Source organism: Lithobates pipiens, unplaced genomic scaffold, assembly GCF_037356315.1.
Source record: "Lithobates pipiens isolate NorthernLeopardFrog02 unplaced genomic scaffold, aLitPip1_a1.2 Scaffold_16, whole genome shotgun sequence".
NCBI lineage: Eukaryota > Metazoa > Chordata > Amphibia > Anura > Ranidae > Lithobates > Lithobates pipiens.
The window spans coordinates 474474759-474489992 of NW_027507748.1; the positions used below are offsets into that span (position 1 = coordinate 474474759).

General features: G+C 43.1%; 1 protein-coding gene across 3 annotated transcripts in view; it reads right to left on the reverse strand.

The window, feature by feature from the left end:
* Positions 1–15234, reverse strand: part of NALCN (sodium leak channel, non-selective) — an 864749-nt gene that overhangs the window by 431798 nt on the left and 417717 nt on the right. For all 3 annotated transcript variants that reach the window (XM_077482966.1, XM_077482963.1, XM_077482965.1), the window contains one exon: positions 3012–3098. In XM_077482966.1, coding sequence (XP_077339092.1) covers positions 3012–3098 — 87 coding nt within the window. The remainder of the gene's footprint in view (positions 1–3011; positions 3099–15234) is intronic.

The window sequence follows — 15234 nt, forward strand, 5'->3', positions numbered from 1 at the left end:
GATAATCAGTTATTTTTTTAACACTTTATATCTACTATTTTATATTTTTTAAGATGCTTTATGTAGCACAGGTGTCTATTCTTACATTTTAAAACACAGATGTTCTGGTTTTAGATTTTCCCTTTTCTCCTCCCACCTTATTATTCTACTCGTAATGCTTGTATTGAATATATAATGAAGAGATTAAAAGATATTGTCAGAAATCAAGCGTAGGGTATTTATATTATGACTACATGGGCATTCAATACCGCATTAATCTTTGCTGTAATCGTAGCTTGTGAGAATAAAAAGTGGCTGTGGGTATAAAGAGAATGGCAGGAGTTTTAGACAAGCTCCCTGCATAAAAAATAGTCCCTAAGCTACACAATAAGTCAGACAGGCACGAGTCACTTTCATTATTTATTAAGGCAACTTATATCCACTTCTAAAAATGTCATAATTCTCATATGAGCAGGAAGAAAAGCCTGACTGTGCTGGCCTCCTATATCACACACTCCATGGTACTTTGATATTCGTGACTGGCTATTCAGAACAGCATTTATTGCGCAGGAGTTACCGTTACCGGCAGAAAAATAATTTTCTCAGTACATATAATTTTTATTGAGCATTTACCAGTTTCCTGGCAATAGACCTCATACTCTTATATAACCATCGTCCTATTAATGCACCCTTTCTGTTTTTATTAACTTGCGAACAAACTTACTTTTAGAACTTAACAGTGCAGTGAGCTATTTGAAAGCCATTACAAAGCTACATGCATTGAGATAAATTTTGCTTAATAGAAAATAAACTATTTTACCTTTCCTCTTCACATCACATTAGGAGGAGAATTGTATTGCGAATCATAAGACTGTGTACTCAAGAACAAGCTCATAGAACAACAAGTCTTGGCTTGCCTGTATTAGAGATTAGCATTCCAAGAAGTGAACACTGTTTATATATTTAAATCTACAAGTAACTTTATTTTGACATAATATCCTGTATTTAATTATGGGGCAAATTACAATACACAATGAAGTTCCATTTAAATGAAATCAGGGCAAGCAATCCGTAAGAACGTGCACTTATCTCCGCTCCCTCTGCTCCTTACTCTCTCTAGAGTCATCTGGCTCACAGGAGTAACATTGCAATGTTCAAACAAGGAAAGATTCAAACAAGGAAGACGCCTCTCCAGACGAGCAGTCACTACAGTTTGAATGCTCTGGGTGCAAGCCACGGCCTACCATCAATGATCAATAGGAAGAAAAGGTTTGAAGAAGCACTGAGGTCAGTGTGAAATGCACACGTCACCTCCTGTGTTCGGACGCTCTGTCTTTGTTGGCTGTTTATTGCTATCTTTTGGAATAAAATTGTTGGAACGTTCTTGTGGTGTGCAGCTGTTCTTTTATTCCTATTGCAATGTTATTCCTCTGATAACTGCCTCTTTAACCTTGTTCAACAATATAAATGACATTTTATTAAGCATTTTTTTATAATGAATCTGTAATTGTGTTGTTATATTGCATACTACCTATGACAAACCAACGTTAATGTCTGCCATCCATGCTATGAATGAAGAGGCCTATAGGCTGTATATAATATCTATTTTTGGCAAAACTAGCACATCACTATTAAAAAAAAAAAAAATAGACTTGCATTCAAAAGGCACAATTTTACTCTTTATGCAAAAGTCACATTCATGTAAAGGTTTCAAGTTATATATGACCTAAAGGGAAAGTATGCAAGTGAATTTATTTTTCTACTCTTTATTTATTACAGGTACTTGTATAATGCTGACAATGTATGCAATGCTTTACATATATATTTTAAATTCACATCATTCCCTGTCCTCAAGGAAGCCCACAAAGAACATACAAACTCCAGGCAGGTTGTGCCATGGTTGGGATTACAATTTGGCGCATTAAGTTGGCATTACGGTATACATTTTTAATTCTATGTTTTCATAGTCCATTATCAGTAATAACCCCATAGAGCCTAAAGTTGCTGGGGGGGGGGGGGGGGGGGGTTGCGGGTGGTCCATTGTTGATGGGGGAATCTATTGTTGCTGGGGGGGGGGGGGGCTCTATTGTTTGTTGTCTATCTATTGTCTAGTGCTTTTCTTGTTACCATTACCAAATTCCATACAAATTATAAAATGATACTTGGTTCTGTAGTCTATAAAAAGGGCAGTACTGGGAGATAGGTAGGGGGAGAAACCAGAGAATGGTGCTCATAGGTGGGCAAGGGTGGAGAAAAGAGGTGACTCAGAAAGGGGGAGTTCCTGCACCTATTTTCTAAGAAAAAAGCCTTGGGAAGAACATATAAGAAAGTATACTTTGAAGAGAAGGTTGCACTCGCTAATCATTAGAAATAACCTGCTCTATCAATTCTCTGGACTGGATAAATCTGTATTTTAAGTTAAAAACTACTGGTACATTATATTTCAGATTAGGAAATTAACTCCTTAATTGTATTTGTAACACACAAAAACAAGGCATAAAAATAAAAACAGCAAATCAGCCATTCAATCCTGCACAAAATCATTTGTTGAATTGTTTGAACAAAAGAGATGAACGGATTTCTAAAAACTTCACTCTGTCATCAGTCTGCACAGTCCACTAATGCAATCTTTTTTGTTGGGCTGAATCTGCCTTATGTTTCATTTTTTCAATCATAGTTACAAACCCATGATGACTCAAATGGATAAATAGTGATTTAGTCATACTTCAGAGTAAAGCTTCCCCAAGAGATAAGGGGATCCTGTACAGGCGAACAAAGATAGACAAATCTTTGAATTTTTTTTTTTCACTTAGCTATAATGTGGGAATGGGTATACACAACTATTGTTCCTCATCTATGATCTATTATGCTGTTCCAGGGATGAATGTTCATTGTGTACGTATTTTTAGAGCTTTTAAGCTATACACAAAATGAACGTGTCCTCTGAATTGCATATAAAAACAAGAGAAACAGTTTGGCTTCTAAAAACCAAAGAAAAAGTCAAACATTATATAATAATTATTCCAGGTTACCTGCAAACATGCTGGAGCTCTTCCCTGGGGTTTATTCACATCAACTGCAACCAGTTGCCATCCACCAGCTGCATCTTCATGGAACATCTTGCAAGAAAAACATAGTCTGGCATAAATGCATATGTATGGTCTATACATTGAAAATAATAATTTTATATATTTTGAATAGATGATGCGCTTTACAAAAGTAGATTTTACAGCAGGGTTTTTCCTTTCATTAGGTTTGTCTCATCCAATTGTAACAGAGGACTTTATAGCTTCCCTTTCTCCTATGGAGTCAGATAGCTCTGCCAATGTCTAACAGAACAGCTTAAGCTTTAAAAAATATGGCACTATTTTCTAAGCCCAAAATTGCTTTGTATCAAAATGCCATATTCTATACCTTACCTAGTCATTTGCACTTGCATAGTTAGTATCCCAACCCACCCATTGACTATCTAGTGCTAAAACTCTCACTGAGTTAAAAAAACAAAACAAAAAAAAACTGTTAGCTGGCGGACAGCAAATAATGTAGAAATAATATTAGGAAAATCACATGGTAAAAGTAATGTCTGCATTTTTAATTGGGTTAAGCTTTAATGTGGGTTTGGCTTAAATAAAGGTTTAACTCTGAACAGGGCTAGATTTCCCTGGAGCTTGTAGGTACTAAATATTTAATGCCCTAAGAACACCCCTCCAGTAGGATCAACACTTTTACACCAAGCATCTTGGTTTACTAGCTCTAACCTGGCCTTCAAATATTAAGACAATGTGTAAATAAGCAAATAAGTGATGTCTAAAGGTACAGGCCTACTCAGTTTAAAAGTAAACTCAACCCTAGCTTATGCAATTTTTTTGCCTGGTCCTGAGTATGTTAGATATTCAATATACAGTATATATGATAGATTATGATCTGCAACATCAGCTCATCACTACCACATGGTAATGTTACATGATAACAAGCCCACAATATCACACATTAAAGCTAACTAACTCTAATGAGCAGGACCCTCTGAGACCTATTGAATTATATTGTAACTGTACTGTCTGCCCTCATATTGTAAAACACTGCACTATATAAATCCTGTATAACAACTCCCCGACCGCCCCATACTGCTATATACTGCTACAGCACAGCCATTCTGTGCAGAATCATGTGTATATGTACACAATTCTGCACTCATATTATTGCTTTTTATACACTTGAGAGTTTTGGCATGTATATGCTTTTACTTTAATTCATACAAGATTTTAGCGCCACAATTTTTTGTTTGTATATGATTTAGGACTTTGTTAGTTTATTGTAGGCAGCTTTTTGGTTTGTATTGTTTTGAGGTATAGCGCAGTCTTTTTTTTATTTTCTCATGATTCTGCACTGCCACCTAGAGGGCACACATGCCGCCAGCGGGCCGATTCTGCTGTGATTACTCACAGCAGAAGCTAATCTGTGGGTGCCAGGCCAGTGATGTCTGCCATCAACCATCATTGAGCAGAGACACAAGACAGAGCTCTGCCTGTAAACAGGCAGAGCTCTCTTCTGACAGGGGGGAAGTGATGGATTTTGTGTCCCTGTGACAGTGCATATTTTTAGCACAGATCACTGTATTAGTGTGACTGTTTCCCACAAAGTGTCAAAAGTGTCAGTTAGTGTCTGATTGTCCGCTGCAATATTGCAGTCCCACTATAAGTCGCTGATCGCCCCCATTACTAATGTAAAAGAAATAAAAATTCCAGTATATACAGTATAACATAGTTTGTAGATGTTATAACTTTTGCACAAACCAATCAATATCCATAGTTACATAGTACATAGTTACATAGTAGGTGAAGTTGAAAAAAGACACAGGTCCATCAAGTCCAACCTATGTGCGTGATTATATGTCAGTGTTACATTGTATATCCCTGCATGTTGCGGTCGTTCGGATGCTTATATAATAGTTTCTTGAAACTATCAATGCCCCTCGCTGAGACCACCACCTGTGGAAGAGAATTCCACATCCTTGCTGCTCTTACAGTAAAGAACCGTCTACTTAGTTTAAGGTTAAACCTCTTTTCTTCTAATTTTAATGAGTGGCCATGAGTCTTGTTAAACTCCCTTTTGCGAAAAAGTTTTATCCCTATTGTGGGGTCACCAGTATGGTATTTGTATATTGAAATTGTTTCCTCTCTAAGCGTCTCTTCTCCAGAAAGAATAAGTTCAGTGCTCGCAACCTTTCCTCATAACTAATATCCTCCAGACCCTTTATCAGCTTTGTTGCCCTTCTTTGTACTCGCTCCATTTCCAGTACATCCTTCCTGAGGACTGGTGCCCAGAACTGGACAGCATATTCCAGGTACGGCCAGACCAGAGTCTTGTAGAGTGAGAGAATTATCGTTTTATCTCTGGAGTTGATCCCCTTTTTAATGCATGCCAATATTCTGTTTGCTTTGTTAGCAGCAGCTTGTCATTGCATGCCATTGCTGAGCCTATCATCTACTAGGACTCCCGGGTCCTTTTCCTTCCTAGATTCCCCCAGAGGTTCTCCCCCCAGTGTATAGATTGCATTCCTATGTTTGCCACCCAAATGCATTATTTTACATTTTTCTACATTGAACATCATTTGCCATGTAGTTGCCCACCCCATTAATTTGTTCGAATCTTTTTGCAAGGTTTCCACATCCTGCGGAGAAGTTATTGCCCTGCTATACGCTTATTGAGATTTTTTTTTTTTACTCAAAATATGTAGCAGAATACATATTAGCCTATATTTATGTAGAAATTTGATTTTTGTTCTAAATTACATTGGATACGTTTTATAGCAGAAAGTAAAAAATAGGATTTTTTTCATCATACCTGTAAAATCCTTTTCTCTGAGTACATCATGGGACACACAGTCAGGTTAATATTCATTACCTGCTGGGTTATACTCCAACTCCAGGTGAATGGACACTGGTAGACCAAAGGTCTTTAGACAGGAAGTGATCCCCTATATAACACCTCCTATACTGGAAGTACTTTGGTTTTGTAGCAAGCACTGAATCCTAAAAAAAGAGGACAGGGATCCCTGTGTCTCATGATGTACTCAAAGAAAAGGATTTTACAGGTAAGCATGATGAAAAAATCCTATTTATTTTTCATACATCATGGGACACAGAGTCAGGCTAATATCCATTACCTGCTGGGATGCTCCAGAGCAAAAGCCTTGAGGGGAGGGGGACAACCTGCCAAACAATAGCCATCAGAACTTATACGGCAGCCCGCAGTACACTGTGGCCAAAAGCTGAATCCTCGGCTGCTCGAACATCCGTTTAATAAAATTTTGTGAAACGTATGCATTGAAGACCAGGTAGCAGTCTTATAAATCGGAGCTACAGATACCTGATGGTGAAAAGCCCAGGAGGTTCCTACACCCCTGGAGGAATGAGCTCTCACTCTAAAGGGAAGAGCTTTATGTTTCAGACCGTAGGCCTGAATGATCAATTGACGGACCCAATTGGTAATGGAAGCCTTGGAAGCTGCCTGCCCCTTCTTGGGTCCTTTTGGTAAAACAAAAAAGGAGTCTGGTCCTCAGATCTCTGCAGATCTAGACAAATAAACGACTGCCTGAACAACGTCCAATGAATGCAGGCGTTTCTATTCTGCCGAGCGAGCCTGAGAAAAAAAAGAAGGTAAAATAATGTCCTGATTTAAATGAAAGGCTGACACCACTTTTAGCAAAAAGGATGGAACAGGTCATAACACAACCCTTTCGTGGTGAAGGATCAAGTATGGTTCCCTGCAAGGAAGGCTAGCTTGCGTGACAGCAAGTCTAATGGAACTTCCTTAATAGGTTCAAATGGTTGTTTCTGTAACACAAACAGCACCAAGTTCAAGTCCCAAGGATACATAGGTGACCCAATGGGGGGAAGCAAATGTGTCCCCCCCTGCATAAAGGTTCTGTCAGGGCTGGGCTCAGCCCTTCCTTTTCTGAGCTGGCTGCTCATCTGTCGGCTAATTGCCAGTTTTCATTCTCTCCACAGTTAGTCAGCTGTTGAAGATATCCTGCTCGTCAGTCCTGCCTCCTGAAGCCTTGATCAACATTACAGAGATAATCTCCTGTATTCCTGTTTAACCACTTAAGCCCCAGGCCATTTTGCTGGCTTAGGACCAGAGCACTTTTTGCGATTCGGTACTGCGTCGTTTTAACTGACAATTGCACGGTCGTGCAATGTGGCTCAAAAAACAAAATTGATGTCCTTTTTTTTCCCACAAATAGAGATTTCTTTTGGTGGTATCTTTGTCACCTCTGCGGATTTTATTTTTTGCACTATAAACAAAAAAAATGGCTACAATTTTGAAAAAAAACGCATTATTTTTTACTTTTTGCTATCATAAATATCCCCAAAAAATATATAAAAAAAAGTTTTTTCCTCAGTTTAGGCCGATACGTATTCTTCTACATATTTTTGGTAAAACAAATCACAATAATCGATTATTGATTGGCTGGCGCAAAAGTTATAGTGTTTACAAAATAGGGGATAGTTTTATGGCATTTTTATTAATATTTTTTTTTACTAGTAATGGTGGTGATCAGCGATTTTTATTGTGACTGCGACATTATGGCGGACACATTGGACATTTTTGACACATTTTTGGGACCATTGTCATTTATAAAGCATCAGTGCTATACAAATGCACGGATTCTTGTGTAAATGACACTGGCAGTGAAGGGGTTAACCAGGAGGTTGCAGTGAAGGGGTTAAGTGTGTCCTAGGGGCGTGTTTCTAACTGTGGGGGGTGTGGCTGTGTTTTACAGATCACTGATCTCTGCTTCAATCACAGGGAGCAGAAATCAGTGTCACTTCTTGCTAGGCAGAACGGAGAGATGCTGTTTACATCGGCATCTCCCTGTTCTTCCTCCCTGTGAGATGATCGCGGGTATCCCTGCGGAGATCGAGTCCGTGGGAGCCACGATCAGACTCACGGGAGTCCCGACCGGCATGTGTGCACCCCGCCGCCGGCGCACACGCAATGGCACGGCGGCAAATTCAAAGGGACGTACCTGTATGCCCATTTGCCTGTCTGTGCCATTCTGCTGACGTACAACATTGTGCGCTGGTCGGGAAGCGGTTAAAGACTTGCTTTGCTGACATCCCTTCTGGCTCCAGATCCTGCTTGCTGCTTCACTATGTTGAACCCTAACTTCTGGCTTGGCTGACTATCCATTCCGGATACTGAAATTTGGCTAAGTTTTGACTAAGTTTGTTCTTTTTTACTTTTATTATTAAACAAGTGTGATTTAACTGTACTTCTGTCTCTGTCTGCTTTTATGGTTTCTGACAGGTTCAGACTAACGAATGAGATGCTAAAGGCCTTTCGAAGAATACTGACAAGGCCGAAATCTCATCTCTGATTGCACTTAAAGCCAGTCATTTTCTGGCTTCACACCAAACAATATAAGTCTTCCAGACCTTATGATAAATGTTCCTAGTGACAGCTTTTCTAGTATTTACTAGGATAGACACTACTGGTCCCGAGATGCCACGGTCCTTCAGCACCCTGGCTTCAATAGCCATGCCGTCAAATTTAGAGACCGTAAATTGGGGTGGAATATAGGACCTTGAGATTGGGGCTATGTGGAAGCGTCCATGACCCATCTATTGTGAGTCGCACAATCTCTGGGAACCAGGGCCTTCTGGGCCAGGCTTCTGAACCCCCTCTCCGAATCCTGAACAACAAATGTGAAAGGAGAGGGATTGGAGGGAAATCATAAACCAGGGAGTACTGGCTCCATGGAACTATAAAAGCATCTGCTCTGATTGCCAGAGGATCCTTTGTTCAGGACACAAATTAGTGTAGCTTGTTGTTGAACCTGGCCATTCCTAACACTGGCAAATTTCCTGGAAATCCCCTGGGTGTAGGGACCATTACCCTGGGCAGATCTGCTGGCGGCTGAGATAATCTGCCTTCCAGTTCTCTACTCCTGGGATATGGACTGCCAATAGAATTGGCACATGTCCCTCTGCCAAGGCCAGTATGTGATTCACCTACTTCAGAGCTAAACAACTCCTGGTACTGCCTTAGTGGTTCATATAGGCCACTGCAGTGGCATTGTCGGACTGAACCTTGATAGGGCAGTCCTGAAGCTCCACTATCCAGGACCATAGGGCCAGACCTACTGCCTGTAATTCCAGGACATTGATGAGCAGGATCTGTTCTGTCCCTGGCTATTTCCTCTGAGCTGCGAGCCCTTGTAGGGTTGCTCCCTAATCTGAGAGACTGGCATCTGTAGTTAGTACTCTCCAAGTTACAGAGAGAAAGTATTTTCCCTTTCACAGGTTCTGGTTCTGCAAGCACCAGTTTAGGCTTAAGCTTGCCTGAGTAGATAAGCACATTGGCTAATCCAGGGCTTGTCATCTTCTGTTCCAAGCCAACAAGATGTCTTGTTTTAAAGGCCTGGAATGGCACTGGGCATAGGGCACTGCCTCGAAGGAGGATACCATCTTCCCCAGAAGGATTATACAGAGCTGAATGGAGGGTTGTCTGGTGCCCCTTATCTGACGCACCTGAACCTTCAGGGTACATATCCTTACAGGTGGCAAGAATACTCTTGATTGAACTGTATCTAGGATCAGACCTAAATACTTTAGACTTTGAGCTGGCTTCAAGGCTGACTTTTCGGTACTTATGATCCAACCTAAGCTTTTCAAATACTGTACTGTGCATATTATGCTCTGTTCTAGAGCCTGTAATGAGTAATCTCTGAGCAGGAGTTCCTCCAGATACCCGAGCACCAGGATTCCTTGGGCCCTTAAAAGACCCAGTACTGGTGCTAGAAGCTATGTGACAGCTATGTGCGGACTAAAAAATTGTCTGAGCGCATCGGTCAGATGGCAACCTTCTCCACTGATCCTACTATGACTGATTGAAGCCTCAGCAACATGTTGTCCAGGACCAAGAATTTGTAACCTGCCTGTCCCTGGGAAGGCGTTGCACAAGCCTTTCTGCAATGCCTCCCGAAGAAATTTCATCCTCTGCTCCCTCTGCGATGGCAAGGTAAGGTCTGCAACCTTACCCTTGTAATGTGGATCAAGGAGGGTTGCCAGCCAGTAATGATCCCTCTCCTTGATCCAACGAATATGAGGATCCTTCCGCAGGCTTTGCAGGATCAGGGATGCCATGCAAACATGATCCGTAGCCACCTCCTCCCAGCCACGTACAAGTCCATGGGTTTATTGGGACTGTAAATGATCCCTTAAAGACTGCTGCTGCTGATGTTGAGTGATAGGCTCCACCTCCATGCTGACACAATCCTCCTCCTCCTCCTTCTCCTGTGTGATCGGCAGGCCAGCAGGAACACTGTCTGGATAAAGGGGGCCTTGAGAGGTAAGGAAGTCCTCCTCTGCGCAAACAGGTGGACAAGCGAGACAGTGTCACTGATGTATGCACTGTAACCGCTCACCATCCTCGTGGCCTCCTCAAATGGTGACAGGACAGTGCATTCATCCCTGATCATGGCCCATTGGTGTGGGGGAAAAAAACCAAGCTCCCCTGAACCTGTCCTGGTGCCATAATCGCACAGGTACTCATTGATGGCCCTCTGCTGCATGTGCAGTCGCTGTAGCATGGCCAACGTTGAGTTCCACCTGGTGGACATGTCACAGATTAGGCAGTTCTTGGGCAGGTTAAATTCCTTATGGAGGTTAGCCAGCCGAGCACTAGCATTATATGACCGGTGGAAATGCACACAGACTACCTGCCCAAGAACCTCTGCACCCCCAGGTTAAGGACGTGAGCCGAACAGGGCACATGGGTCAGTTGTCCCTGTCAGAGGGCGGAGAGGAGGTTGGTGCCATTGTGGCAAACCACCAATTCCGGGCTTAAGCTGGCGTGGCGTCAACCACATCTCAGCCTGCCCCTGCAGAGCTGACAGAATCTCTGCCCCAGTGTGGCTCCTGTCCCCCAAGCACACCAGCTCAATCACCGCATGGCATCTTTTTTCATGCGTACTTGCGTAGCCCCTTGAATGCCTACAGAGCACCGCTGGTTCAGAGGACAAAGCACAGGAAGAGGCCATGGAGGAAGAAGAAGAGGAAGGGGTGGAGGAGAGAGGTGTGTCAGAATCACCAGTAGTAGCAGTTTGGAGGCGTGGTGGCGGAACAACCTCCAACACTACTGCACCTTGTTCTGCATCCTTCCCAGCTGCCAGCAGAGTCACCCAATGCGCCGTGAAAGATAGGTAACATTCCTGTCCATGCCTGCTGGATCGTAAGACAGCAGTAATATGCACCTTACTGCTGACCGCCCTGGCCAAGACATTGCCTCCCACATGCCAGTAGAGAGCCGGAATCGCCTTCCGTGAGAAAAAGTGGTGTTTGGGAACCTGCCACCGACTCTCTCTGGGCTCACGTTACTGCCTTCCTCTAGCTGGGTATCATCATCAGAGCCTTCAAAATGCTGGGCATCCTCCTGGAGCATGTACCCAACACTGTGGTCAAACAGTACGGGGGACTCCTCAGGAGGACATGGTGGGGCTAGGGAAGGAGTGACTGATGCCATTGAGCCGCGTTAGCAGCTGCTTTGCCAGACAAATTACCCTGAGCCTGGTTGAGAAAGGATGAGGAGGATGAGGACGGCTTGGTCATCCACTCTACGAAGTCTTCAGCATGTTGCAGCTCAACATGTGCAGCTGCCAAAAAAAATGACAAGCGTGTCCCACGGCCACGTGCTGATGAGGATCCACCGTGCCCACGACCAGCACCTTTGCCTCTAGACACAGAGCCTGCTTGCCCTCTTTTATTGGCTCACGACTGTCTGCCTCTCCTTGTTGGCCTTCCAGACATACTAATGGCCTGCATGGAGATGTATCTGCACAAAGCTGGGATGTATATATATACTGATTATACTGCAGCTAGAAGAATCAACTGCCTGTCTGTAGTATTATTAGTATGAGAACATCAACAGCAATTATCTTCAGTTAGCTTTAGTTGCACACTGTGCAAAGGACACAGTACACTAACTGAAAATACTGCAGCTCCCTGCCTGTGGTATTAGTATGAGAACACCAGCAATTGTATTCAGGTAAGCTTTAGGTGAACACTGGGCAAAGGACACTAAAACAAAATACTGCAGCTCAATGCCTGTATTGGTATGAGAACACCAGAAATTTATTCAGGTAAGCTTTAGGTGGACACTGTGCAAAGGACACAGTACACTAAGTGAAAATACTGCAGCTCCCTGCCTGTCAGTATATTCTGAAGAGAATAACAGGAACGTCTCCAGCTAAACTGAATGCAGTGTATAAATATATATACAACACCTAGGATGCATATATATCCTCTACACACTGTAACTGAAGCTAACTGACATGCCTGCCTGCTCTATCTAACTCAAATTAAATGACACTGTCTCTCTCTCTCTCTCTCTGTCTTTAACCACTGCTGCAACACACTACACAAGGCCACCACGCAGGTGGCTTATATAGTGTGGGGCATGTACTAAACCCCCTGAGACACAATTGGCCAAAGCCACCCTGGCTTTGGCCAATTATGGCTCTGCGTTTTTCTGCGCTGTGATTGGCCAAAGCATGTGGGTCATAGTGCATGCTTGGCAAATCATCAGCCAGCAATGTACTGCGATGCTGCAGTGAATTATGGGCCGTGATGCCCCACTCGAATTTGGCCGAATAGACGATGTTCGAGTTGAACATGGGTTCACCTCAAACTCGAAGCTCATCCCCTTTCTTAAGCCACAAAAGTCTGTGCATATGTTCAGACAAGAGAGACAAACGGGAAACCTGCTGTATTGAATCCTTTAAGGTGTCAGCAGAAAAACACCTTTCAGGCAGATCATCCTCCTGGTTAGGCCTACCAGGCCATTTGACCCGATCCTTTATGGACTGGCAGATACCAATTGCTGCAACAGCTGGCTGAATAGCTGAACTGGTCAAAAAAAAGGAAGTCTTTAATAATGACTCCAATTTCTTGTCAACAGGGTCTTTCAAGCCTGTGCGTTATTGACCAGACAAGTTAAGTTCTTGTTTAAGGAAGAGACTGCTGCATCTACGGCTGGCATGTTCCATTTTTAACAAACTTTTCATCCATGGAATATAAAAGGCAAAACCTCTTAGGAGAAACAAAAATCCTGTCAGGATGTTCCCAATCAGCATCTACCACCTGTTTCAACCGGGGGTGTAGGAGGAAAGCCTATGCGGCCTGAAGAGGCCTCAGGAATCCCAAAGAGGACCGGGGGGGGGGGGGCTCAGTCACCTCTGCAAGAGGCAACTTAAAGGCAGAACGAACCATTTTGGTCAGAATCAGGATCAAAAGCCTCTGCGACTGAGAAGCCGACATCGACTGGGTATCTTCGTGTCCGAACTGCTTGGAAGCAGACTCATCTGCTGGGCCATCCACAGAATCCTGAGCTTTAAGCACTTTCCCATCCTCAACCCATTCCTATTCCAGACTAGAAGGCGCTGGGGAGGGGGCTCTGTCACTCTTCTTGTCACCCTGCGTGATGGAGGCAATTGTGCCAGCAATGCTGTGCTCTAACCCAGCTAGGGCCGAGGACAGTTCATCCTTGGTGATAAAGGGTGAAGCAGCAGTGTTGACTGTAGGCACCATACCAAATAGGCGCAGCGGCTCAGATTGCCCGGATAGCCAGATAGCCTCTGGTCCTTCAGGGAATACAACACCTGGGATACGATTAGGTTCATCTGGGACTACTGACAACATAGGTGTGCCCTTCCCTGTAGTGTTAGTGCCACTCCTCTTCTTTGAAGACATTTACCAGCCACAAAAAGAGTACTTGTGTGTAGTCCCACAGCTGCCTTTTGGAAGCATCACATACTTGGCCTACACAGCTTAAATAAGCTGGGTGTGCACCAGAATGTTCTGTGCGTGTGTGGTCCCGGCAAATGGGCATGGCTGTATTCGCATATGACACTAATCTTTGTGTGCCCAGATAAAAGTAACTGCACATGTGCGGCGAAGCCGCGTGCACCATGGCCACCAAACAAACTGTTAAGTCCAGCGCCACTTTTGAGAATGCACATGTGCCATGGCTGCCAAACAAATAACTGCTAACCACAGGGACATTCTTGTGAATGCATGTGCGCCATGGTGAACCAAGGCGAAGTGGCGCACCATCGTGCGCTATCATACAGGTAAAAAATAGTCAGACACAAGCAAAAAAAAGTACACTTTGCAAACACACACAGCTACCTCAAAACTCCCCCATATGGTTACCGCACACGTGTCCAGCCTCTAGCTAGCTTGACTGATTGTTACAATCACTGGGACACCCCACAATAATAAGTAAAGGGGTTTCACTTACTCGTCCAGGCACAGGGCAGCTTAGAAACTAAGAGCCCAAACTTCACACATCATGGTGGGTTCCTGTCACTTGAGGACCTCGAAGGACTTGGTACCCTTTTCATGTTTAGGGTCCACTCCCTTGGACCTGTACAGCACCGTGCAGGAATGCCTTTGTGCTATGGTGTCCAGGATTCCACTTTGCAGGGTCCAGCGCCCGGAGGCCACATTACAGGCAAAATCTCGCAGGATCTTGTCTTCTTTGTGAGGCTCGGGTACCATTTATCTAAGCATATAAAGCCTGTGTAAAATGGATCTGATCGGTCAATCTCTTGATTCATTTAAGAACCGTTTGTGGGACTAGAGACCTGGGGATCAGAGAGCTCAAACAAACCGTGTCATCCACCTTGCAGACACTGGTAAAAAAAACTGAAGTACTTCCTGTATGGGAGGGGTTATATAGGGGATCACCTCCTGTCTAAAGACCTTTGGTCTACAAGTCTCTATTCACCTGGAGATGGAGTATAACCCAGCAGATAATGAATATTAGCCTGACTCTGTGTCCCATGATGTATGAAAAAGTAAATAAATATATATATTTTTTAAATTGTTGATTTTTTTTGTTCATAGTGCAAAAAAGAAAAAATATTGTGGTGATCAATTACCACAAAAAGAAAGCTATATTTGTGGGAAAAAAATAACATCAATTTTATTTGGGTACAGGCCTGGTCATGAAGGGGGGTAAATCTTCTGGAGGTCAAGTGGTTTATAATAAAAATAATAACTAATTCTCTGTTTTTTCTGCACTTGTGTTTTATCCTACCAAGATTCACAGAAGTTTGTTTTGCTGGCATTAACATGGTTGTAAGCTTTACAATAAATCAGATGTGTGAGGCTAAACTAAATTGACACATACGACCACCAGGGACCATGTTTCAGATCATTTGACCTTAAGCAAATGTCTTGCTGAGCA